Genomic DNA, 27580 nt, shown 5'->3' on the forward strand with positions numbered 1-27580 from the left:
GTTTTCCTTTGATCTGTCAAATGCTGGTCGTTGAATCGCCGCGAGTCGCAAACTCTTTCCGCATGTGTTGATAGGATTCGGGATAGAAATCCTGCGATATTCCTCGGTTTCCGCGTCCGAAACTAGTGCGAATCGGTTCGATTGGTGCTTTAAGTGTTATTTCCATAACTAGGTTTTTGAACAAAGTCTCAAAATGCAGCAGGACGAGGTGAGTAACGATTTGTTTTGTCCCGATACATGTGTTAACCTATTATCTCAACGGCGATTCGTTCCGTCCGGATCCCGGTTACAGATCGTGTGGAGCATCATCAGCCGGCAGTTCTGCTCGTACATGGTAAAGACCCAAACTCAGAACTTCTGCCGCAACGAGTACAGCTTGACGGGTTTGTGTTCGCGTAAATCCTGTCCCATTGCCAACAGCCAGTATGCCACAATCCGGGAGGAGAACGGTATAATTTACCTGTATATGAAAACGGCCGAACGGAATGCATTCCCGGCGAAACACTGGGAGAAGGTGAAGCTTTCGCGCAACTTCGAGAAAGCCGTCCATCAGATCAACGAGAATCTGCTTTATTGGGACCGATTTGTGCGGCTGAAGTGCAAACAGAGATTCACCAAAATTACCCAATATCTTATCAGGATGCGGAAGTTGAAGCTCCGACGCCAGAAGATGTTGGTTCCGCTGTCCACGAAGGTGGAACGGCGAGAGCGGCGGCGGGAGGAAAAGGCCCTGGTCGCGGCCAAGATCGACAACGCCATCGAGAAGGAACTGATGGAACGGTTGAGGAAGGGAGCCTACGAGGACATCTACAACTTCCCGCAGACGGCGTTCAACAAGGCGCTGGAAGCGGAAGAAGTGGAAGATGAAGATGAGGAGGAGGCGGAGAGCGAGATCGAGGAGGAGCTGGAGAAGGAGATGGAAATTGACGATGAGGTGCAGAAGGAACTGGACATGGATGATGAGTTTATCGAGGGCGATTCCGAGGATGACGAGGATGAGGAGGAGGACGAGGAAGAGGGAGATGAGGATCTGGAAGATGAAGAATCGGATGCGGAAAGTGAATCTGGTGTTCGAGAACGGGTGGAAGTGGACAGCGATTTTGAGTCGAGCGAGGATGAAGATATCGAGGTAGGTGGCAAACATTATATTATTTAAAATGGAATGGTGTTCGTATGTCAGTATTGAAGTATTTCAAGTTTTTCAAGAATCTGAATGACATTGCTTGATATTTAATTTTGCTTCTGTTGTTTATTTGGAGGGTGATGGCAGGTAGTGTAATTAGACAATAATTAGATGTAGAAGACAGAACTCGTAAATGCTTGACTCTTCAACTACCTTTACTGCACTGATAATAATCCACACGTTCGATCTGTGTGTTTAAAATTTTGGATCAATTCATGAACGTCCACATCGATTTGCTGTGATTTTCTTGCAAACTTCATGTGTGTTACACATTAAATTCCTTTGTTTTGCTTTATGGATTGATTCATCAACCGATAACAGGGATTTCATAATATTTCCACATAAGTTCCCGAAGCTTTTCCTTCAGGTTCGTATGCGCAAGTTATGTGTTCCCCTCATTGGGCAAATCTACAAGTAAAACACATGACCTTGACGTATAGATTTTTCTCAGTGTGAGGATTCCAATATTATATGGCGATTATATGGTGGCACATTACGCACGTGAAAAATCGGACTGCAAAAGATACTCCATAGCCTCTGATTTTTGGATTTTTTAAAAATGTGAATACCTTTTACTTTCCCATGTGTCTGATAGAATAGCCAACAGTTTAGCCTGGGAGTTAATCTAAAAAAACTTACGTGTAACAAAAGTGATCATAAAAATGACAAAAAAATTTATATAAATCAGGGAGGATGCAAACCAGTTCTTTTTTTTTCCTACTCGTTGCTTTTGTTTCTTTTGCAGAAGCAATACCCCGTTTTCATAGCAAAATTAGGAAGAACCTATCAGGTGTAACTATAACATTCTTTACATTTTTACATCTGTATTTTTTCTTTTTGTTCCTCCATTGTTTATCCATAAATTATTCAACATTCAATAATACATATAAGACTACCCCTAAATGACTTTTTTCATAAGAATTGTTTTTTTTTTCCAAAATCATGGATATTCAGTAGTATGTTCAGATTCTTTTTCTACAAAAAAAAAAACAAATTTTGTAGCTTATGAACGGTCGCTTTGCACTTCTGCTCTCCCGTAACAAAATTTTACATTCAAAATTATTTGAAACTTAGAATCATTTTTAAAATACTAAGTACTAGTATTTTGAACGCTGATTCATAAATTGTGACTGGTGTGTATATTTCCCACAATTTATTGATCAAGTATTTTACTCAAAAATCTTATCCATATCCTTATAAATACGCATTTTTCTCTCATGGCTATGTTTATTGCATCTGTAAATGTTGTCTGGGGCTCAATCTCTTACAAAAAAATGTTGTTACAAACTTAAAAACGTCATTACTAGCTAGGCGTCAATAGGCACACGGCTTACAAAGTTGGCCAAAAATACAGCTTAAATAGCTACAAAATAAATTTAGTAATATTGTTGGTTCATACCGCGATCAAGAGCTATTTTACTGAGATAAAAAGCCTTGAAATGGCTCAACATTATGTGTTGCTTGTCAGAAAAAATGATTCTGTTATATTTTGTGATAAGTTTGATAATAATTTTGTCTTTTGAAATCAGTTGATTCATAAATTGTGGGTGATTCAACTGCGTGGGGTGACTGTACCATCGTCCTAAATCTTGGCTGCTAACGTACGGCCCTTGGGCCACATCTTGCCCGCAAAGAGGTTCAAGATTTTTCTCATATCTGACCCGTTAAATGCTTTACCAACTTAAAGCTAAATTATCATGGCTAATTATTTTATCTTCAAATTCAATTTCAAAGTATGAAGATACTCTATGCCCTGAGAAGTCCAAAAAAAAAAAAAAACGTTTGCGAACCGACCCTCAGCTTGGTCAAGCTGCGCGATTGTCGCTACGGCTATCTGGGCCCTACAATTGAGGTAATTTGATGTGGATTATGCACAAAAAAAAAAGCTATATTTACTTCACCAACGGAGTTTAAAAAATTCTCACTGAATTATAAGTTGGATTTCTAGAATTTTCAGGATTCCCTGAGCATAAATTTTGAGGAGGATTCTCTTACGTCTAATATTACAGAAGAACTATTCCTGGATTCGATTACAGTGCTGGTAGTAGGTACTTTTTAGACCTGGTAACTAAAAAGCCACTGTTTGCAACAAAAAATCTTAGAGTCATTTTTTAATGTAAAATTGTTGCCGCTAAAGTCACTATTTTCGTGGAGTGAAATTTTAGGCTGGGTCAGCTTTTGATACTCAAACAGCAAGAAACAGACATTTGTTATTATAAAGACGAGTATAGTGTGATTTGGAAATCCAAGTGTCAAGAAAGATAGGGATTGCTGGCCAGCTTTTTGGAAAAATTCAGATGAATGTTTTGCAGACATTTCCAATGGACAATGTGAAACAAAATGCTGGGCATTGTTTTATAGAATATTCTGACAAAATTTGGGAAGTGACCCTGGGCTGAATTTTCTTGCCGAAAAATTTGAATGATTTTTTGTGAAAACCAGTACCAACATCTGACAGACCTGCTGATGAAATTATTAGTGATCTTGCAGCAGTAATTTGCGGAAATAAAAGGAATCCTAAACCTGCCTTTTGAAAGAAGGTCATTAAAACTACTCCGGAAGGAATAACAATAAAAAATTAAAGAATTTGTCAGAAACTCGTTCTGTGCTTCAAAAGCGAGTACTAATGTTGCTATAAAACATAACATAAATTACATACAAATTCCAACAAATGAGCTAAACATGTTTCCCATAAGTAACATTCTGCATTTTCCATGACTTTGATCAACTACTTCTATACAAAAAACAGGTTTCTGAAAATGAATTGAACATTGCTTGAATAATAATAATTAATCAATAGTCGACAAATGAAGAAAAATTGTTTATTGTTTCCATTATAACTAAGTATGCAAAATTAGTCAGGTTTAAGGTCGTAGAACAGATTAAACATGAGGTTCGAGTTGGTACTGCGTGGTATACCGTCAAACGGGGTGACTTGCAACACATGACATTTACCATTATATTTCACTATAAAACACAAATAACAAATGAAAATAGGTCATAAATCGATCCTACAATATCCGTGACCCACAATTCGATTAGTGGACACATCTAAAGCTTGTAATGTAGTAATTTCTACAGATCAAACATAACTCTTGAAAATGCCTTGAAAATTGATACTTGATAGATATTCAAAATCATGGCCTAGAAACATGAGGTAAATTTAATATACAAAAATAATACTCTACATGGTATTTCTATAACTAATGAGTAATAATATATAGCATTTTATTTAGCAAAATTGTCGAACCAACTTTTTCAATAAAAATACATTGTTCCTATCTGTACGGGGTGACTTGCTCACTTGCAACACCCAAGCTATTTAGTGTTTCGTAAAAGCGGAAAGCATTTGTGTTAAGTCTACTTTATAACCAAAAGAGTGGTAATTCATCATTCAACTACAAACACGAAATTTGGTTGAAAAAAAAAAACAAATAAGTATTAAGTGTTGCAGGTTACCTCGCAAGAATACATCGCTCTGGAGTTACTGTTTATGTGAAAAAAGGGTTTGATTTTTCAGAAACTCTGCCACAAATTTAGCCTGATTTTTAATTTTTGCTTGGTTTTGATTTGTTTCTACTTTTTTTTTCTCAGGATATTTTGAAAGTTTTCTCGCAATTTATTCCACAGAATTGGTAAAAATGCTGTTTTGTATTTCTACTTCAAAATCTTCAATGACTAGGTTGATTAATATCCACATAAACCGTATTTTCATTTGAAGTCATTTTTATCACTAACACATGTAATTTTGAAGTCACTTTTAAGTCACTTCTCGCATAACCTGTGATCTCGCCCTAAAAACCATTGGTAACCGAGTGTGTAGCTTGTTGTTACTGAGCAAACGAATGGATTTACGCGATATTTAACAATGCTACAATACACTCTATCTCCCAGTGGTTATAATTTTTATCCCGGGCCATTTATTTGCTTAGAAACGAGGAGCTACACACTCTGTTACCAATGGCTTTTAGGGCGAGATAACAGGTTATGCGAGACTTCTTCGTCACCATGTTGACCATTTTGGTCATTAAAGTCATTATTTTTTTTTGCTGTCTGGCCGCTACCAGCCCTGCGATTATATTCCTGGCTAGGATTCTGCGAAATCCTATCAAAGTTACTGCAGGAACCATTTCACAGAATCTTTGGGCACATTATGCGTCATATTGGGGTGCTTCTTGTTGCATAACTCTTATGGAACTCTGGGCGGGGTTTTCACACAATCCAAAGTATTTTTTGATATAATTCTGTTCTGGAATTTCATGAATTTTTGGACAGCATTCTCTGTTCTCAGAAAAGGATGAATGAGTCTCTTATGAAATCTTCGAGATAATTCTTCTCAAATTCCTCGGGGTTTGTTTTTCAGGTTATTCCAGGTGGTTCTAATAGAATAGATTTTTTATCAAACCCTTGAGGTAATCCGTATTGAGGCTAAGGTATAAGTTTTAAAAGAAACCTGAGAGCTAGATTCTCGAATAATTCTTACATAATTTAGCATAAGATCGCTACAGAACGGATTTGCGTAGTACCTAAGCATGATGCATGATGAGTACAAATAATCTTTTGTCGATAATCCTAAAGCATACAACTCCTCACCGACTGACTTTTGTTAGATCTTATCATATAAACTTAGCTCGCCCTTCTATATCGTTTCTAAAATTTAACCCGTGCACAATGGTCGGAAAAAATGAAGTTTGGCCAAAACTAGTTTTATCGCCTTAATCAATTAAATATATAGTCTGAATATGTTATTTGACGTTTTTATTGTTTCAGAAGGGATTAATCACATATTACGTAACTTATTTTAAAATTATTTTAATGTAGTTTTTTCCATTTTTTTTTATTAGAAATGCAATCAAATTTGGCTGAAAGCACAAATATTGTTTGTATTTTACCTAGATTGATCATAGGGATGAACCTGCCTACGACAGAAAATCCCTTCAATAAAAAGTAATTCAATTCCTAGATTGATCAAAATGTGTATGGAGAGTGGTTAAATATAGTTTAAATGAACTTTGTATGAAAAATATCGTCAAAATATATGTAAAATATTGAATTATTCAAATATCTCTAACTTGAAAATCAGCAAATTTCTGCAAAAAAAAATTAACCGTTTTTTGTAAGATCTAAGGATGCTTTTTGATGTGCAATATTCGAAATGGCGGCGACATGACGCGACAAGAGTTGTTATTCATGTTTAAAATCTTCAAAATCTTCAAAGTGTGATATTGAATAGTATTAAAACTTCAACCAAATATTTTTTTCCATCCTCATGCTTGATAAAAGTGTAAAAATAAAAGCTTTCAGATAGTGCGTAACTTTGCGGAAATGTTGCATTCCTTAAATAAGATTTTGTACTTTATTTTATTGTTACATTTTTCAATTTCTTGACTTCAGCCAATTTGACGTCATAATAAATTTAAATTTTAAAGTTTTAAAAATATTGATAGTTATTGGTGGGGCCCGACCATTGTGCATCGTTCAACCACCACTATACAATGTTATGAAAATATAAGATCCAACAAAATACTTTTGCTTGAATTGATTCAATTATTGTTTTCCCATAAGCACTTTATCAATCCATTTATGGTGAAACTCATACCAATATTTCCTAAAACTTCTAGTTTTGTCCCTGAAACGGCAGCGATATGAACTTATTGATCTGTTTACACGTTCACTCTCTAGCATGACATCCTCAAACACACATTTCACACCTCCATTTTCAATGAGCTAAGTGTAGGTACATACAAGACAGCACCTGAACTCAGTCCATTTGTTTAAACAATTAACTTGGTGAAGTATTTGTTGTTCCGCACGCTGGACATTTGCGGAAAACATGCATATCATCTACCAACTCAAAGCAAAGCCAAGCAATGCGGCATAGCTGCAAGCACTCAACAACTATATTGATATTTGCAGTACCTACAAGCAACTGCTTCAAACAACTGGCTCCCAACCAATTTGTTGCATGCGTGTTGTTCGCTTTCCGTACCATCGTTGGTGCTCTGTTTTCTCTCATTAACTAATTCTTTCGTAAATTCTTAGCTAAATTTCTTGCCGTATCGAAGTCAAATCGAATCGAGATCGAAACAAAATCGAATTGAAAATTACTTCAAATCTCATCAAAATACAATAAAATCAAAATCGACATCGAATCTAATTTAGGGTAAGTGTTCCCTTAGTTGTGGGTGTTCCTATAGTTGCGGTAGTGCCGTTTTCACTGATTTTATTAGATTCGCCACAGAACCGACACTGCCAAACGACGTATTGGCTTGTTGATACACGAAATAGTTGAAAAGAGCGTTCAAATTGCTTTAAAACTGATGAAATATCACTTAAATTGCTAAAACTGTTCTTGCTTGTACCAATAGTTGCGGTAAAGTGTTCCTATAGTGGAGGATCCCATAAGAAAACCACGGATACCGCAACTATAGGAACACAAATTAAAAAAATACCGCAACTAAAGGAACAGTGTACCAATAGTAGAGGTATTATTTTTCACTGACATGCTGTGGATTACAGCGATGAAATATTTTTTCTCGTTTCTTCGAATCTATATCAAATCGAAATCATCGATATCCCTCCCCTTGGTTATGCGACCTTGCCGCGATGGGAGGGCATAATCCATTAGCCCTTATGATGGAAACCAAAGGCGTAACCTGTAGTGGTGGTATCACATTTTGGCATTTTTTGCTTGAAGCCGCATCATAATTCATATGGCATGGACGCAATAATATCTCGGATGTGATCCAACGGACATCCTGCGTCGTTGATAGAATTGATGCCCATTTCAAATAATTAATCTATTCGAAGTGGACATTAACACTATTGGCGACGATTAGTTTGCCTTTTGCTAACCAGATTGATCCTTAGCCACTCTTACTATTAGCTAGCTAGACACATTGTTATCATATACGACGTAAGGAATATTACTCTGAGGAAAATGACTGGAATATTCACTGAATAGAAATAAGTGGCGACAATCTTATATTAATATGGTTTTCACATTGCCATAACACATACCGTAAAATCGGGTGTAATTGATCAGAAGGGTGAAATTGATCATCGTATCACACGATTTTATTTATTCGTAACTAGTGGTCCCGGCAAACTTCGTCTTGCCATCAAGTAGGCTGATGGAAAATGTCAAGAAATACATATACAAAATGATACCTTAGTCTTCTCCCGTTTTCCCCATTATTCCGGAGACTTTTCGGAACTTTTTCCTCGCACGAACACGTCGCATCCCTTGTGGAGGGCAACAGTGAAAAACTTGCGTCAATCCGATGACCCGTTCTCGAGCCATTTCGTGACATACAAACACCACTCCATTTTTATTTATATAGAAGATAGAAGATGGAGCACAACTATCAATGTAAGCTGCAGTAAATGAACGTTGCTTGTCGTAACTATTGTAGAATTGTGTGTTGTGAAGTTTTTTTGCGTTAAAGAATGTTTATTACTATGAAAATAACGTAAAATTTCAAAATAATGCACGGTGCAGTATTGACAAACAGCTATGAACTTCTATTTATAAGCAAGGATTTGAACATGGTATGAACCTGAAAGTTTGTGAGGATGCTTGAGATGTATTCCCAAACCAAATTTTTTTTTTTTTTTTTTTTTTTTTTTTTTTTTTTTTTTTTTTTTTTTTTTTTTTTTTTTTTTTTTTTTTTTTGGTATGGTGTTCAGTTGGAGCTGCCTGACAGCTTAACTTGTCAAGGCTGAACCCTCGGTCTGGCTTTTGCCAAGTTTCCCCTCTACCAGACGGACTAGGCAATGGCGCCCACATGAACACTGTTTTTTATTAGTATTGTGACGTGGTAGTTTTTGAAAAGTACCCATATTCCTATGCTTCTGAGAAAAAGAAGCATTGTGAAAATCAGCAGCTCCATCAGAATTTTTTGTTTGAAATAGTAGTGTAGTTGTGTCGTTACTAATACTGTCTAGTCGAAATGGTTTTGAATAATTTGTCAATCAAGTGCTATTCTGATTACTTCTGTCTTTTACGTTAGATTAGAGTCTTAAATGTCAATTGTCGTCAATTAGGCTGTTTAGTAGTAGTTCCAGTTAATTTCTTTTTATTGTTAAAAGTATTAATTGGTCATTACGTTCATATATCCTTAAAGAAAAAAGTCATTTTTAGTCAAGTCATTTTTATAGTGAATATTTACGAGTAAAGTTACCTTAGACTTCTATTACAGTCTCCTACAAGCAGTGCTGGGAATGGTAATAGTAGTAGGCTTGAATTTTCGCAAAAATCACGTGGCTCTCCCAGTACAGTAGTTTAAAAAAATGAATCTCATCAAGTAGCCTATGTTGGGTGTACGAATTTTCTAAATCATGAGTGTCATTGAAGGCTCTAAATGCGGGAAATGCAGCGGGAAATAGAACATTTTTCTACAGTAATTCTGGGTTGCCCTTAGCAACGGGTGTTTTGCTATTTTCAAGGCTTTTTGCCTACAGCAGCGATGGGCGTGAGTTTCACTGGCTTCGCTGACTGTGATTGGCTTTGCTTGGCTACTGTAGAGTGAATTTCAAGATTTTTCCCAACCCTGCCTACAAGATTCACTTTTCGGTGGCAAATGCATTGCTTCACAACGCCTACTTTCTACTTGTAAATTTTGCGAAAATGAAGCTGGAATTAGATTATTTATACCGTTGTTACAAAAGAGGTATTTCTTATTATGGCAATGTAAAAACCATATTAAAATAAGATTGTCGCCACTTATTTCTACTCAGTGAATCTACTAATCATTTTCCTAAGAGTTCCTAAGTATTCCCTGCGTCATATATGATAACGATGTATCTAGCTAGCTTATAGTAAGAGTGGCTACGGATCATTCTGGTTAGCAAAAGGCAAACTGAACGTCACCAATAGTATTAATGTCCACTTCGAATAGATTAATTATTTGAAATGGGCATCAATTCTATCAATGACACAGAATATCCGTTGGATCACATCCGAGATATTATTGCGTCTATGCCATATGAATTATGACGCGGCTTTAAGCAAAAAATGTCAAAATGTGATACCACCACTACAGGTTACGCCTTTGGTTCCCATCATATGGGCTAATGGATTATGCCCTCCCATCGCGGCAAGGTCGCATAACCAGATTTCATCACCAAAACTCGTACCAATTAGTTCATATGGTTGAAATAATTGAATTTCTGTTAGATATAATTGAATTCCTTAGGAAATTGCATACATTTAGGCGTTTGCCGCGTAATTCTTGAAATTCAACTATTCGTTATTTATACAAATATTGCATTATTAAGAATTTTACAAGCATATTCGGATTCAGGGAGCTCAAATTAATCATATAGAGTTGTTTTGGAAACTAACAATAATGGCATTGACAAGTGATCAATTTCACCCCGAAATGAGATCCTCTGATTTTTTATTTTAGAGGTATTTGTTAACACTTAAAGGACATTTGTTAGAAAATTTCGGTATATAAGTCGATGAGGCTCACCTTCGTACTTGTTTTCATGTATTTAGTTGTTTGGCATTGTTAACATTATAGAAATCAGACTAGGAAAACCGTGAAAAATGATCAATTTCACCCGAAATTACGGTACCTCTTTTGTTACAATGCACTGTGTTTTATTTTCTCGTTTTCATGCGCTTTTTGGATAGCGCCCTAACCGTTGATTTTAGCGATATAGTTTGTTCGGAGAAGTTTCTTGGTATATTAAAGCGCAACTTTTGACGAAAAAAGTTTTGTGATCAATCCACCTAGCAGTGAGATAGAAAAACTATTTTTTCAAAACATTTAGATAGACATATGGTGTCTTCGGCAAAGTTGTAGAATTGGCGATTTGAAACAACTTTGTCGAAGACACAATTTTTCTATCTCTTATACTTTTTGAGATATATGCCGTTGTATGTGAATGACCCCTAAAAATCATATTTTTTATCATAACTTTTTTCAAGATTTTTAACATTTTTTGTGTTTTCTACAAAGTTGTTTGTCATAGAAAAACCCGTGTTTTTGCTGAACATATCATCACCCTATCTTTTGAAATAACAACGTTATTCATGAATTACTCTTTTTGCAGGGGTAGTTTAGGCCTCTATAACTGGCTTCGGCGCAAAATGGCGCAGATAACTCTTACAAATCATGAGAGTGCCATATCTCCCCTTTAGGCAGTTGATAAAAACTTTTGTTTATAAGCGTCTTTGCATGGGTTTTTGCTATCAAACAAATAAGCCTTATTAAAACGAATTCTACTGACAATTCTTTTACTTTAAAAAATAGAGAGGTGCAATGTTCAGCAAAAACACGCGTTTTAAGATGTTTAACAACTTTGTAGAAGACATGAAAAATGTTAAAAATCTTGTAAAAGAGTTACGAATTTTTTAACATAAAGTACACAAATTTGAATGGAAAAAATCGTTTAAAATGATTTTCGTTTATAACTTTCTACTTAAATTTTTAACATTTTCCATGTCTTCTACAAAGTTGTTAAACATCTTAAAACGCGTGTTTTTGCTGAACATTGTTCCTCTCTATCTCTTAAAGTAAAATAATTATCAGTCGAATTCGTTTTAATAAGGCTTATTTGTTTGATAGCACAGCGTAACAAAAATGACATTTTTGCGTGTCTCAAGGATCAAATTATGTGTCTCTAGTAGATTTGGGGTGGCTGAATCTGGTGCCATTCTCAGAAATGTTCCAGCACGTCACAATTTTTAGCTACAGGTCGCCAAAGTTGTATAAAACACTGGTTTTATTAATGTTTACATGAAATTTAAAATACAATTTATCATACTTTTTTGTAATCTAATCCACCAAACATGCAAAATAGAACTTGAACTTTCATTTCAGACATAATTTGATTGAAATTGCGCGATTAAATTTTGATTAAACCGATTTTTTCAACATGCTTGCAGTCTCCATACAAAATTCTTCATTTCTTCTATATGGCAAAATACAACAATTCTCTAAACCATCAGAAAATAACTTTTCCGTATCGAAAGTAATACAAACTTTGATGATAAGTATTGTTATAGACATAAAGTTTGAATTCTGTGCCAAATTAAGCCAATATATTACCTTACAAGCTGGCAAACTTGCATGCAAGTTGGCTAAAATAGTCATTTTTTGCATTTTCAACGGTCAATATCTCAAAAACTAGACGTGCTATGATATTTCTGAAAACGGCAATGGATTCAGCAACTCTTAATTAAGTGAATAGCGGTATTTTGATGCTGGAGACAAAAACATGTTCCGCAGTGTAGTAAATACCCATGCAAAGACGCTTATAGACAAAAGTTTTTATCAACTGTCGAAAGGAGAGATATGGTACTTTCATGATTTGTAAGAGTTGTCTGCGCCATTTTGCGCCGAAGCCAGTTATAGAGGCCTAAACTACCCCTGAAAAAAGAGTAATTCATGAATAACTTTGTTACTTCAAAAGATAGGGTGATGATATGTTCAGCAAAAACACAGGTTTTTCTATGACCAACAACTTTGTAGAAAACACAAAAAATGTTAAAAATATTGGAAAAAGTTATGATAAAAAATATGATTTTTAGGGGTCATTCACATACAACGGCATATATCTCAAGTATAAGAGATAGAAAAATTGTGTCTTCGACAAAGTTGTTTCAAATTGCCAATTCTACAACTTTGCCGAAGACACCATATGTCTATCTAAATGTTTTGAAAAAATAGTTTTTCTATCTCACTGCTAGGTGGATTGATCACAAAACTTTTTTCGTCAAAAGTTGCGCTTTAATATACTAAGAAACTTCTCCGAACAAACTATATCGCTATTCAAAAAGCGCATGAAAACGAGAAAATAAAACACAGTGCAATGGTATAAACGATATAATTCCAGCTTCATTTTCGCAAAATTTATAAGTAGAAAGTAGGCGTTGTGAAGCATTGCATTTGCCACCGAAAAGTGAATCTTGTAGGAGACTGTAATAGAAGCCTAAGGTAACTTTTAACAACAAACACGAAATGAACTAGATCTACTACTAAACAGCATAATTTTGTTTAGACTTGACGAAATGTCAACTTAAGACTCTAATCTTACGTAAAAAACCGAGTAATCAGAATAGCACAAATTATTCAAAACCATTTCGACTAGACAGTATTAGTAATGACACTACTATTTCAAACAAATTCTGATGGAGCTGCTGATTTAAACAATGCTTCGTTTTCTCAAAAGCAAGGGAATATGGGTATTTTTCTAAAAACTACTACGTCACAATACTAATAAAAGAACAGTGTTCATGTGGGCACCATAGCCTAGTCCGTCTGAGTATTGGTCCTGGTAGAGGGGAAACTTGGCAAAAGCCAAACCAAGGGTTCAGCCTTGACAAGTTAAGGTGAAACATCTCAGAATCCAAAGATGGCCGTCACAATGTCACTTGTGCCCCTACTCACGATTTCAAAGGCACAAAACTGGAGAAAAAGTTGGCAAACGTTTCTGATCTTCTTATTTTAAGCTTTCTGCTAGTGCACAAAGCCAAAATAAAAAGTGCACGGTTGTTGGATGCTTCCTGTGCCTTTGAAGTTTTAGTGCAATCTTAAAAGTTGATTCAAAGCTTACAATGGGTTGTGGGTACTTTTTTAACCATTCGATGACCCTGGAGGGATCGATTCTGCTTTTTGTATAATTCTGAGCAGAGTGTGTTCTCCTCATTGTTTAGTTCAAACGCGCTTCCTTCCTTTTTTTTGACTTTCCTAAAAACAGTACCATCCGTTTTGTAATTTAATTTATTTTTGACGGTCGGATATGTTTGTGTTTTACGCACATTATTATCTTTTTTTACAAACGATGACCCTGGAGGGATCGGTTTTGCTCTTTACTGGCTATTGAGCAAAAAAAAAAAAAAAATTACCGGACAGTCGACAATCATTACTCTAAATACTATTTAGATATATAATAAATAAACTGTTGCTTTCTCAAAAGACTAAATAATTACCACCTAATCACAAATGCTCTGGGTCCATCGCTAGCTTTTCAGGCGAATCCTGACGTGACCTTATACCCTTCCCAACCCCCACCTCCGTAGCATTTAAGAGGGCGTCGCTGAGTCGGTGGCCTCTCATTAAGTAAGTGCTACATCAACATATCCTTCCCCTATCCTATGTTACGGTAAAGATGGGCGTGGCCGGGAATAGCGATGTTCATGCTTTCAATATTCTTGTTTATGATTAGAACAAGGTATATTCCCCTGCCTTGTTCCTGAGAGTAGTCAGGATGAGATTATTAAAAAGAAACATGAATGTTGCTAGTATCCAATCTACGAAGTATACCGTAACAACGCTAACGCTAATCTTAAAAGTTGATTCAAAACTGTTTCACCTTAAGCTGTCAGGCAGCTCCAACTGAATACCACACAAAAAAAAATCGAAACCATCGATATTGAATCAAAATCGAACGAAAATTGAATCGAAATGAAATCGAAATTACATTAGAATTTCGATCGACGACAATTTGATTTTAGTTAGAACAAATTAAACAGTTCTAAATGACGTCACAAAATACACAATCGCCACAAATTAGCAAGTCTCTACTGCGTTTCACTGGTAATTTCAGAGTTGTATGTGTCGCTCTGAGAATTCCCTCCTAATGCTGAACCGGTTTGACAGAACATTCACAAAAATTGCATCTCTCATTCACGATGGATGGCGACAAACATCGACCGCCGGCACAACACCGGCTCCGATGATGACGCAAATTGGATAACTGGAATTATCGTCTAAGTGATTCTATTCTGAGCAAGATTCGGTTGTTCGAGTATGATAAGGTCAGAACAACCCGTTCGGTAAGAATAAGTTGGTCGATAAAAACAAAATTATTAATTAGAACCCTGTTCTCAGTGCGGAAGCTTTGCGCGCAGGGCTGGTAGCGAGTAACTTTTTAGTGACATGGCCACTTAATTATGTACCAAACGATAAAGTTCAGGCCAGAAACACATGTGTGTTTGTTTACTCAATTTCTCAATGTTTTTTTATAGGTTCAAGTAAAACAAAAAAAAAATGTTTCTGGTTTTTGAGATTTTGGTTTGAACTCATATTTTGGGTGATTTTTATTTTCCGTGTACCTTCCGATATGTCAGATAGCAACAACCCCGGTGTTAAAAAGTTAAACCGTGGCGTTTTTGTCGAACGTCAAACATGATCAAAAGTGTCAAAGTTGAAATTTCTAGTTTTAATATGATATATCCGTTGTTTCAGAGGGAAATTATCAAAAATCGTATCGAATGCGAATCAAAACCGATTTTAAAATGAACTTATAGTGCAAACTCAAAAGCACTATTGTTACCACCATGCTGATTTTTTAATCTGTACTTTTTTGAGTATCGTTATCCACTATTTTCTCAAATCTGATTATTAAAATACATATTTTTGTCGCCACTTTTTGTTACCAGCCCTGTGCGCGAGATAAGAATATTGCTCTTATTCTTGTCCGAAGCATCCGAAGAGCGAGAGAAGGGTAATGAATGGAACTCGTTCGCTCGTCGCGAGGCATTGCTTGCATGTTCTGTTCTCCCGTATCCACCCGCTTGGTTGATTTTTGTTTTCATGGCTAACTTCGATTGACGGTGGCAGTGGCGGCAACGGCAGTATAGTAAACAGACACGACCAGTCAGTAGTAATTTGCGCGCCGTGCGATCGTTCCGCGTATCAACGCGTGTGTTATGTGCCTCTTCTGATTTTTTTTTTCTATAGCCATAAAAACTCGGAAGAAGGCGCCGAATCGAAAGAGCGTGCGTGCGATCGATCATTCTTCGTTCTTGTTTCTGATAAGAATTGGCGATGAAAGTGTGAGATAAGAAGAGTTTAGTTGGCTCGCCGAAATTGATATCCGATGAAGATCAGTGAAGAGTGACGAAAGCTAGTCAGCCGGTTCGTCGCGTTTGCGAGCGTTGCGTTCTTTCGGAGAAGAGTGAGAAATAGAGGGGGAAGTGATTGGATTAGAATCGAAGCGAGTGAAAACGAGAAGAAGAGAAAGGTGATTGATTGATTGAATGAAATGCGATCTGATTCAAGGTGCTCGATGAAAGTGAAAATTCTATGAAAGTTTTTCTTACGAATGAAGACAGTTCTGATGAAATTGAAATTCATTGATATCTTCTTCTGGGAAGAGAAAAAATAGTATCGCCAATTTGTGAAGAAAACGTGGAAAAGTGAAGTGGTTTTAGGCTTTTGCTGAATCATTTTGGAATAATAGGTTAGTTATTGTACTCTCCAACGATCAAGTGCTAATTTAGCGAAAACAAATCTGAGGAATCTCACGATATTCTAATGATAAGTCTTTCAGCTCAGTTCGGATTCGATTGCTAGACATTCTTCCTAATAGATTTATCCACAGTCTCTTTTCGGTCTGTCATGAGGCAGAGTTTTCGAGTACATAAGTAAATTATCTACCTTGGAAGTAATTCAAATTACTTTTTCTCGAAATCTAAAATGTATTATCCTCCAAGCTTCATAGTTTTAAGCATAAGCATTGATGACCGTACAATTCGTAGTTGCTATTCCATGATTGACCGAAATAATTAAAATTGCACAGGGAACCAACAGAAGTAGCTTGGGAGTAGCATACATCTTCAATGTACAATTTGAGGACTCCAAATTTAGTAATGTCAATAACGGCGCCGGCCACGTCCTTACGGTCATCGGGGAATGGAAGGAATGTTAGTGTGACGTCCATTACTACTAGAGACCGAGATTACCTCTGCATCTCCATGGTTTTCACAGGAAGAAGTTTTGTTAGTGGGAGGGTTCAAAAACTACTTGATCAGGATTCACCTTGGTAAGTGATGCGATTCATGCAGCCTGAAAAGTTTGAAAAGTTATCTATCAATGCGTGGACAAGTTTTATGTCGAACTATTCAAAGGTTATTTTTCGGTAATTGCGGAATAAAATACATATTCGTTAATCTCAAAAATTTATACTTCGAGATTAAGGGCTTATGCCGACACTTCTAGTGACGAACTTCCCATAGTTTGTTTAGCGATTAAATAAACGTAAAATTACAATACAAATGTGTGTTACCGGGTACCCCCGTTGGTTTGACCACATTTAATCTGAACACTTTTTAATCTGTACCCCGCTAGTTTGCACATCGTTCAGATTAAAAATGGCTCAAACGTCATTTAGCTCATGGAACACAGTGAAGTGAGAAGGAACGCTGAGGAACGGAACGCAGAATCAAAACAAAACAGCGAAAGAGGTAATCAGAAACACGTTTCTAGGGTGACTAGATGTTCAAATTAAAAATGAACCCCGATGGTTTGCATGAGGTACCGTTCAAATTAGCGGGGGTGCACAAGCAGAGGCGACTTGTAACTTCACTTTCTACCTGTTCCACGCATCTAAAAATGCCTCTTTCCGCAAATTGAGATCATAAAGCAAATAGTAAATGATTGGAATCTTCCTTTCTAGCATATCTTCACTTGATAGTTGCAAATTGGTTCCGTAAAATCAAGAATGTCTATTCGTGGAACAGGTAGATTTGAGCTTAGGGAATCGTCACTGATCAAAAGTATGAAACGAGCTCACCAGTTGCTAATCCATTCTTGAATGAAATCATGTTCTCGGCATCAACGAATTTATCCAGCCCACTGCCCAGTAAGGCCCAAATCCGAAAATATTTCTCTCCGGAGTCACGAAAACAGAATCCGCTTACTAAGGCTTCACGCAGCACACTGCCCAGCGAAATGTCAAACCAAAAAAAAAAGAAAAACACAAATTTCACTCCGGCGACGCGAAAAACCGATTCCGATTTCATTTCACTCCGGAGACGCCAAAAAAAGAATCCGCAAACTCAATCCTTTACGACAAAAAAGCATGTAGTCAAGAAAGCACTTAACAGCACCAGAACTCGCAACCAAATCAGACATGCTTTATCATTTTTTTCTGTCACTTTTACAAACTAAAAAAAAAACTATCCGGGTGGCGTTGCACCAGTCCAACCACCAGCGGAATCCCGTAAAATCTATCACATATAACGCCACAAACAGTTTATGAATTCAATCTTCGTATAAACAAAATACTTTTATCACTTTTCAAAATATTTGTTATGCCACAATCAGCCGATTATCCCTGCAAGCTTCATAGTTTTCAGAATAAAGTTTTCCAAGTTTATTTGTAATTTGTAATTTATTCATTCATTTAACGTTAGCCTGTTAGTTAAAACACTTTTGATAAGTTTATTGAAATAAGCTTCCCAAGTTTAGTTGAAGAAGCTCTTCAAACATCGTGGAAGAAACTTCCCATTGAGATCGATTCTTTTGAAAATTTTCCGTTCTGCGGTAGCCGCCAAGTTCTACCGCAGCTGTCAAAGTTCTACCGCAGCCTTGAGAATCATTGTATCATTGAACGAAACCATCTAATCAAAGTGTGCTAGTAGAGTCCAAAGCTTTGAAAAACAGTCGAAAACAACAATCATCAGTCTGGTTTCCAAGGTATCATCGCAACCGATCGATGATGCTTTGTGAAAATCAGTAATGTGACAGCTGCGGTAGCTTTCTGTTCAACCGTAGAACGGAAAATTATCTCTAAAATTGCAATAAATAAGATACAAAAAAACTCTTCTTGCTTCCAGATCAATCTATTCAAGCATGCTGAAAGATATCCAAGCTTCAAAAGCTTGTAGCTTGGATTTTGGATTACAAGCATTTTAAATTTCCTTCTTAAAAAAAAGCTTCGCAAACTTTCTGTAACAAGGTTACCAAGCATACTTAGAGAAACTTTAACAGATCATTTCCAAGTTATCAGGAAAGAAGACTACTTAGATTTTTGGAAGAGGTCTGTGCAAGTTTTATGGAAAAAGTTTTTGAACCTTATGAGAGAAGCATTCCAAGCTTTCTGGGAAAAAACTTTCCATGCCTTCTTGAAGAAGCTTTCTGGAACAAATCTCCCAAGCTTTCTGGAAGAAGTTTCCCGAGTTTTCTATAAAAACCATCCCAAACAGCTTGGAAGAAAATTTCCAAGCTTTCTGGAAGACCCAGATAACCAGAAATCGCATGAAAGTTCCCGTTACACCTCGTATATTCATACTAATTGCTTCAAACCCGCAAAACACCGTGGATAAACTCGTCAGATTGATGAGTTTCCTCGCATAAAACACTTCTATTCTGAGTTCATTTGTACATTTTGTTTCGTCCCGTACACTCGTACAAAGTAAGTCGAATCAATCCGTAGCAGCTGTCAAATCAACATTTGTTATCATAAGCTAAGTCGCATGAGATCACAGGTTAGTTCAGTAGAATATTTATACACTCGCATTGTATGTTGTTATTCATCACATAATATATGCACGCATATCGCCTCCACTTTTGTACGTAGAAGGCCTTTTCGCGACATCTTATAAGTGAAAATTTGCACATACACAGCCTCCAGGTGATTTCGTTATACGTACATTTTTGTTGTCTGGGGAAGCTATCCCAGCTTTCTGCCTGGAAGAGGGTTTCCTAGTTCCTGACTGGTAGAAGCTTTCCAAGCATTCTGCCTTGAAGAAGCTTTTCAAGGTTCCTGCAATTAAGTAGCTTTCCAAGGTTCCTGCCTGGTAGAAGCTTTACAAGGTTGCTGCCTGGAAGAAGAATTCCAAGGTTCCTGCCTGGAAAAGCTTTCCAATATTGCTGCCTGAAAGATTTCCAATGGAAGAATGTTTCCAAGCATTCTGGAAGAAGTCCAAGCTTCTTGGAAGAAGCTTGTAAAGCTTCCTGGAAGCAGCCTTCCAAGCTTCCTGGAAAAAGCCTTCCAAGCTTCCTGGAAGAAGCTTTCCAAGCTTCCTGGAAGAAACCTTCCAAGCTTCCTGGAAGAAGGTCTTCAAACGTCCTGCAAGAAGGTTTTCAAGCTTTCTAGAAGAAGCCTTCCAAGCGTCCTAGGAGAAGCTTTCAAAGCTTGCCAGTATAAGCTTGCAAAGCTTCCTGGAAAAAGCTTTCCAAGCTTGCTGGGAGAAGCTATCCAAGCTTCCTAGTAGAAGCTTTCTGGGAAAATCGTCTCAAGCTTCGTGGTGAAAACTTTGTAAGGTTTTTGAAAGTTTTCAGGAAGTACTTCCTAAACTTTCTAGAAAAAGATCTCTAAGCTTCCTGAAAGACGCTTTTTAAGCTTCCTGGAAGAAAATTTTCAAGCTTGCTGGACAAAGTTTTTCACGTTCTCTAGACGAAGGTTTTCAACCCTTCTTGGAAGAAGCTTTCCAAGCTTACTGTAGGAAGCCTTCCAAGAAATTTTTAATTCTGAAAGAAGCTTTCCATGTTTTCCAAACAGTCAATAATAAACATTACATGTTTTGAGACAAGCATTACAAGTTTTCTTGAAGCTTTTAAATGTTTATGGAACAAGCTCCCCAAGCTTTGATTTGTTCAATAGAGTGTTTTCAAATGTTGGTCTAGGACCAACATTTAATTCTATGCAACTTTATTGTTTTCTTACCTTGAATTTTGCATAATTTCATGCCACTTTGAATATGATCTCGCGAACTAAGGTCAACTACTCGCATTCATATCAATGACAGCCTCACTGGTCATCAGCATCATCGTTCAGTACGGATTGCTAGAAGTACCACCTTGACTACATGATATGCATCCGAGAGCCATGCATTTTTCAGTTCAGTTCGGTCGGTGCAAACACTTAAACCCGAAACATGATGTAAGCAAAATCGTGCCGATCTCCCTTTCCCGCTTCCGCCAGGTAAAAGAGTCAACCCCATCCATCGGATCGGAACCGGTTTTAATTGCAACCGACTGCTCCATTCGAATTAAACCCCATTCCTCTCCACGTGTGTGCGATACTCGTCTCCCTCTCTCGGCGAGGGTGGACTACCGGCTCGTTTTACTGTCAAGGTCAGTGAATCACACACTTAACCCACTATGTCTGTTTCACACTCCACTGTGAAGTACTACTACTCATAATGCTTCGCAATCGCAAGCGATTTTTTAAAAACCCACCAAAACAGATCGACTTCCTTCTATGCCTAGACATCTATTTCACCATAAACCGATCGGATCAACAATATACCCATGGACGATGCCACCGAAAGGGGTAACGATCTAATGAGCACGGTAGTAACCTCGCTACTACTGGCTTGCCGCTGCACAGTGGTTTGAAGGCGGGCAAAACCTCCAAAAAGTAAAATGATTTTCTACAAACGATTTCGGCAACGCTTTGGTGGTTTGTGTGAATTAGTGGCTTAGAACAAATTTGAATAACAACTCATGGAGTAGACCGTAGACAAAATGTTTCATGAAAATGTGGATTACCAGCCACTAATTCACTTGCTTAGGCGGCGTCCATTTATTACGTAACGCCCTCCCCCCCTCCGTAACGCTTTTTGTATGAAATTTTTATAATTTTTGTATGAGCCGTAACGCTTTAGTCTACTCCCCCCTCCCCCTAGAGCGTTACGTAATTTGTGGATGCCGCCTTATTAGTTTAATACTTCAATAATTTGGCGCTGTTGTATTTTGTACAACTCGCCTTTTCTTTCGTATGCGGCATCAGCGCGGTGCTTCTCACGGTCATCAACCGCATGACAAACGGAAGGTTGATGAGAACCCTAATCGTAATGTATCTTACGAAAAGTTGTACACCTGACTCGAAAAAAAATAAGATGAATACAACATAAATCAATGCAAAACATGCTGTTTGTTACAAAAAGTACCATAAGACTATCTATAGTAGCCCATGTATGTCCACGTTTAGATTAAGTACATTTTAAAGTTTGAAACAAAAGCTTATTTGGGGCATTGTTTATTTTGCGAAAATTGTACACTAAATTAAGATCAAGTAAAATAATAACCTCTTATTAATGTTCGAATCCACTGAGCAGAATCTCAATAGAGAAACTTAAAAATAGATGGAGTACCGTGTACCTTTTAATTCCGCTCCTAAATGCTTATCTTTGACACACGGTACACGGTACTCCAAAGTAGATGGAGTTAAGTTTCTCTATTGAGATTCTGCTCAGAGGATTCGAACATTAATAAGAGTTGTAATGGCTTTTACGCTTTCCGAATCAAATACTTTTATCAAGCTGAAGAAGTCGATCGCAGGGTTAAAAAAGACATAGCATTTTTAAGTGAGTGTCGTAAGCTTAATCTCACACCAAAGAGTCATAAGATTAAGGTTAGAAGTCAGGTCCCCAGGACATTATTAGGAAAATGGAATCAGAATATTTACGATCCAGTATCAAGAAATTGCACTCAAAACTGAACTCACAAACTTTGAAGTGTTACAATTTACATTTGAAATTTGCCAATAACCCAAACAACACCCTTGGGAATTTCCACTTTTCCTTACCAAGGTTTTAAAATATAGCAATTTTAAAAAATAAGCAGCAAAGCAAAGTGGTAACAGCATTGCCGAAAGTCCATTCTATTGAAGGTTTTGTGGTCAATCGTTCGACGCAGCAGTTCTCAGAAGAATTGCAACACTTCTCAATAAGGGATTAGCATATGCGGTTGCCACAAAACCAGATATTGAACAGACAATAATCGATGTTGAAACCGCCATTACACACACAATACCAATAGAGTTGCAAGAATCAGCTAGAAATGACACTGAAGAGTCATTAAAAGAAAACAAATTTCAATTAAGAGGTCAAAATAGTGATGAGGATAAAGTTTGGTGTGAACTTCGAGATAAGTCGGTATGAAGAGTAGTGTGTGATCTTTTGACCGTGACGCTTGCTCCTGCGGGGGCGGGTGAAGCGGTCAAGCAGGATTAAACGTGTTAGGCGCGCAGTGCAGTTGGGGGGGAGAAGAGTGGCGTAATTCGCGGGCTTATTTAGTAGTGTGTGATCCTTTGACCGTGACGCTTGCTCCTGCCGGGGCAGGTGATGCGGTCAGAATCGATCATGTTACGTGTATAGTGTAGTGAAAGTGTGTAGTATTTCGCGGTAAGCACAGTGCGGCGACGGGAGAAACAGCGTTACATCCTGGTAAATTCATTCTTTATTATTATTTACTCACCTATTACCCTATGAAACTAAATACGTGCCAGGGTCGAAAATTTAATTTTCGATTCAGGAAGTGTAAAAACATTTCAGATATCCATTTGATATCTGGGTGTTTTTATGCGGGGCTTACTGTATATGAAAATGACCTCAGAATGTGTGTGTATTTACTGCCATTCTTGAAAAGGGTCGTTGGAATTTCAGTAGAGCTATCACCTTTCATCTCCTGGGCTAAAATTGTCTGCAGATATAAAGATATCGAAGGGTATCAATAAATACATGCATACAATTTTCTTCCATAAAAGCACTGCCGGTCAGTGGGAGGTGGATTGTATACACACACACACACACACACAACTTCGAGATAAGTCGGTATACTATGTAAAAGCGGACAGAGGTTATTTTGGATAAAGATGATTATGATAATCAAATGAACGAAAAAATAACCACTGGTCCCTATAGGTATTTTAGAGTCGATCCACTTTCCACAATGGTGAGACATGTAGAAAAAAACTTTAAAAGATTGTAAGCCACTTCTTGGAGATAACACCAGCCGCCTCAAAGTTTCTAATCCAGTTCTACCAAGAATTAAAGGCTTGCCAAAAATTCACAAACCTGGCAATGAAATGAGAGAAACTATTTTAGCAGAAGGGTCTCCTACACACAAACTTGCAAAGTGTTATCAATACTCAGGAGTTTGCGAGCCAACTTCAGGCTTCTGGGTATATTCAAGATGATGAAATTATGATTTCTTTTGCTGTCAAAGCATTATTTCCTAGTGTGCCAGTTAAAGAAGCCATAAACCTTTTGGAAGAATGGCTACTTAACCAACACAATAAGTCAAATTTGGAAAAACAAAGTTCGGTATTATATTTAATTAACTCGACTTTGTATAGAAGAGAACTATTTTAGCTTCCGTGGTAATTTTTATAAACAGACAAAAGGTGCACCTATGGGTAATCCATTGTCTCCATTTTTGAGCGAGTTGTTTATGGCCCATTTTGAAAGCATTTTGAAAAAGAAAGAATTGTTACCACAACGTTGGTGGAGATATGTAGATGATGTGTTTAGCATTATCAAAAAAGATTGTTTGCCAAAAATTATAGAGGCAATTAACAGTATCCACAAAGATACCAAATTTACTCATGAAGAGTAAAAGGATAATAAACTACCTTTTTTGGATTTGCTTATTACTAGGGAATCGTCACACTTTGAATTTGAAATTTACCGGAAACCAACTAATACTATGCGAGTACTTCCAACCACACTTATCAACATAAAATGGCGGCTTTTCGTAATATGATACATAGAATGCAAACCCTTCCTTTAAGTGAAACTGGAAAATCAAAAGAACACGCAGAATAATAGTGTAGGGTTGAATAAAAGAACGCGACAATTAGAACTAACAATTCTTGTTTGAATTGAAACAATCCATCTGTTGGTTTGTTTCTAATTCGACATATTTTTGAAACAACAAAATTCTGTGTCGAATGAAATATTGATGCTCGATTTTCATTTCAACAAATGACAATTGTTGTTTCAACAATATCATTTTGTTGAATAAACCTTTTTTTGTCGCCATTTTGTATTTGAGAAATAAGCAGAAAAGTTAGAATCGAAAATTAAATTTTACCTAAAGTTGAAAAATAAGTGTCCATGGGATATTCGGTAGCTGTCAATTGTAATATCTTTGGTGAGTATACATTTTCCGTCGTAGTTTAATTTTAATACAATAATATTTTAGTAATCATATGACAAAAAGCTGACATAGATGATTTTACTATTCATGAGGGTTATGGCGGTGTGAATGCAAAAAGAAGGAAAGCTGTAGGTAATTAAAAACATACGATTACATTGCAAGACAAGTTGATTATTTAAAATTTGTTTATTTCAGAATTTTCTAAATTTGTCGGACGGTTTAGCAGATAACGGACTATATCATGTTACACGCATTTATTCGAAACACTAATTCAATGATGAAATATAATCTGTGAAGCTACTTGCGCACTGAATTAGTAGGAATGTTAATAAAAAATGATATTTAAATCAATGAAATGCTTTGTTAATATCAATTAACAGAATTGTAGAAACAACAATAATTGTTTTTTGTTTCAACACACTTCTTTGTTACTTTTAAAAGGTGTGTTTTTAGAATCAACAAATTATATTTTTGAATCAATTGCATTTCTTTTTGTTTTTGACAGCTGGCTATTTTGAGACATTCTTAGAAACAACAATTCATTTTGTAGGAATAAATGAAAGTTATCATTGAGTCAACAAAAATTGCCGATAAGCCGTGAGTCAACAATAAAATTTGTTGAATCTATACCGATTTCGTTTGAATTTACAATATATTTCTCTGCGTGAACTGTATTATATCTTTGAGACGGCTAGGATTAACGGATATAGGAATAGTACAATACAAGCAGTAATAGATAAGAGAGCAAGGGAAAAATATAGAAAAAGTATGACAACACTTACTGCCGAAAAAGAGGATTTAAAAAGAGTAGCGATGAATTTTGATAGTAAGATTACAAAGTCTTTGGCTAAGAAATTTCGAAAATATGGAGTAGATTTGGTTTTCAGCAGTAGGAGTAGTTAGCTAAAATCTAGATTAGGTTCAACAAAGGATACAATTAATAAACTGAATAGAGCAGGAGTATATAAAATTACATGCCCCCATTGTAATAAAATCTATATAGGACAAACAACACGACCTCTAGAAATAAGATTCAAAGAACATATTGCAGAGGTTAAAAAAGCGGGGAAGGAATTAGAAAAGGGTTTAGCGTATGACTTTAAATCAAAAGTGGCTGAACATGTTTTCCAGGATGGACACCAAATGACTAGCGATAACATAGACATCGTACGAAGCGTATCTTCATCTTAAAAACTAGACGTCGCTGAAAGTTTAGAAATTTACAAACGAAAGCCTGCACTACTTCTTAATAGGGATCAAGAAAACGGACAATCAAGGCTGTTTAAGTTTGTACCTAAGCAATATGAACGAGCTTGAATATATAGGTAGATAATTAAGGATTAGTATAGTTATTATTATCCCTTTTCTATTTTTGACAGGTGTATACCTGCTATGTCGTGAGCAGGTATACACCTGTCGAAATTTTCCTATGTAGATTGATTGTGTAGGTACTTATCTGGTGTTCAGTGGATACGAGTAACTGACACTGAAGAAGACTGCAAGTGGTAGTCGAAATACGCGTATCTGTCAAAGATAAGCATTTAGGAGCGGAATTAAAAGGTACACGGTACTCCATCTACTTTTAAGTTTCTCTATGTAATACGCTTCTTTAGATGTTAAGTAGATTGTTTCCATCTTGTTTCGCATTTAAAAATTATATGTTTCGTGAGTGAAATTGTTTTACCAAAACATTTAGTAACTATTAAGTGAATTATTACTGCCAAACTTAGAAGCTTTTTAGGTAACTAAAGCAGCTACTTTGCACTTACTCTTACAGTTACAGTTATGCGCTTACAGTTATAGGTTTTTGTATTCTTCTCTTTGTCAAACATTTGATTCCTTTCATTTCTCAAAACAGAATCATAACGTTTCCTAGAGATGGTCGGGTTTCACACTTGAGGAACCCGAAACTGACCCGATTTATATTATTTTTTCTAACCCGCTATCCTGTTGCGCTCTACATACACCATGCGTTAGGGGTTGCAGATGCAGGAATTGCAAGAAAAATTTGACTTGAACCGCAAAGTGCCCTAATTCAGCGCATCGCTTAATTCCGCGCATTTAATTAGAAAATCGCCGAAATTTGTGAAAATATTAGAATTTTCCCATATTGTTATCTGCACATTACAATTAAAATTAACACAATTATCATTAAAATTAATTTCCATTTATTATAAACATTCCAAGATGCGCGGAATTATGTTAAAAAAAGGATAAAAAGGATAAAGTTCTGTTTAAGTCGTCAACCAGTTCGGACGCGTTTGTTAATTGCTCCAGCCCACCTGTGCGCGTTTTCATTTGTCATTAAATTTGCATTACATCAGCTTTAAGTAGCTACAGGTGCCGTGCGCGATATTGTTTATAATCGAATCAGTTTTTTTTGTCACGCGTAATGAGTTGCGAAATTTGTGCTTGCGACACTTCTGTCGACTCGGTATTGTGGTCATGTGTAGGCTGCCCGCGGAAGTTCCATGCAAACTGCATTGGTGTCACCGTGCAGAGGGGTTCACTGCGGAGAAGAGACAGGAAGGTAGTGGACGTTAACTCTTACGTACTACCATGCTGTGAATCCTTTCAAGAGCTAATCCAGGCGAAATTGGATTTTAACGGACTATTGGAGCAACAAAAAGTTCTCGAAAAACAACTGAATGCCAATACGGAAGTAATGCACAGACTCTCGCTTCATCAAGAAAAACCAAATGTTGTCCACGAAGCTATTGAAGGTATGGAGATTTTGCTTACTAGCGTGAGGAATGAACTGGCAGCAATA

The 27580-nt window shown here is 36.7% G+C and overlaps 1 protein-coding gene across 1 annotated transcript in view; it reads left to right on the forward strand.

Moving 5' to 3' along the window:
• The window catches only part of LOC5574723 (protein MAK16 homolog A), a 41829-nt gene continuing 14249 nt past the window's right edge, over positions 1-27580 (forward strand). Inside the window, exons 1-2 of the mRNA XM_001655255.2 lie at positions 1-208; positions 293-1129. Coding sequence (XP_001655305.2) covers positions 194-208; positions 293-1129 — 852 coding nt within the window. The 5' untranslated portion in view covers positions 1-193. The remainder of the gene's footprint in view (positions 209-292; positions 1130-27580) is intronic.

This window comes from Aedes aegypti, chromosome 1 (genome assembly GCF_002204515.2).
Source record: "Aedes aegypti strain LVP_AGWG chromosome 1, AaegL5.0 Primary Assembly, whole genome shotgun sequence".
NCBI lineage: Eukaryota > Metazoa > Arthropoda > Insecta > Diptera > Culicidae > Aedes > Aedes aegypti.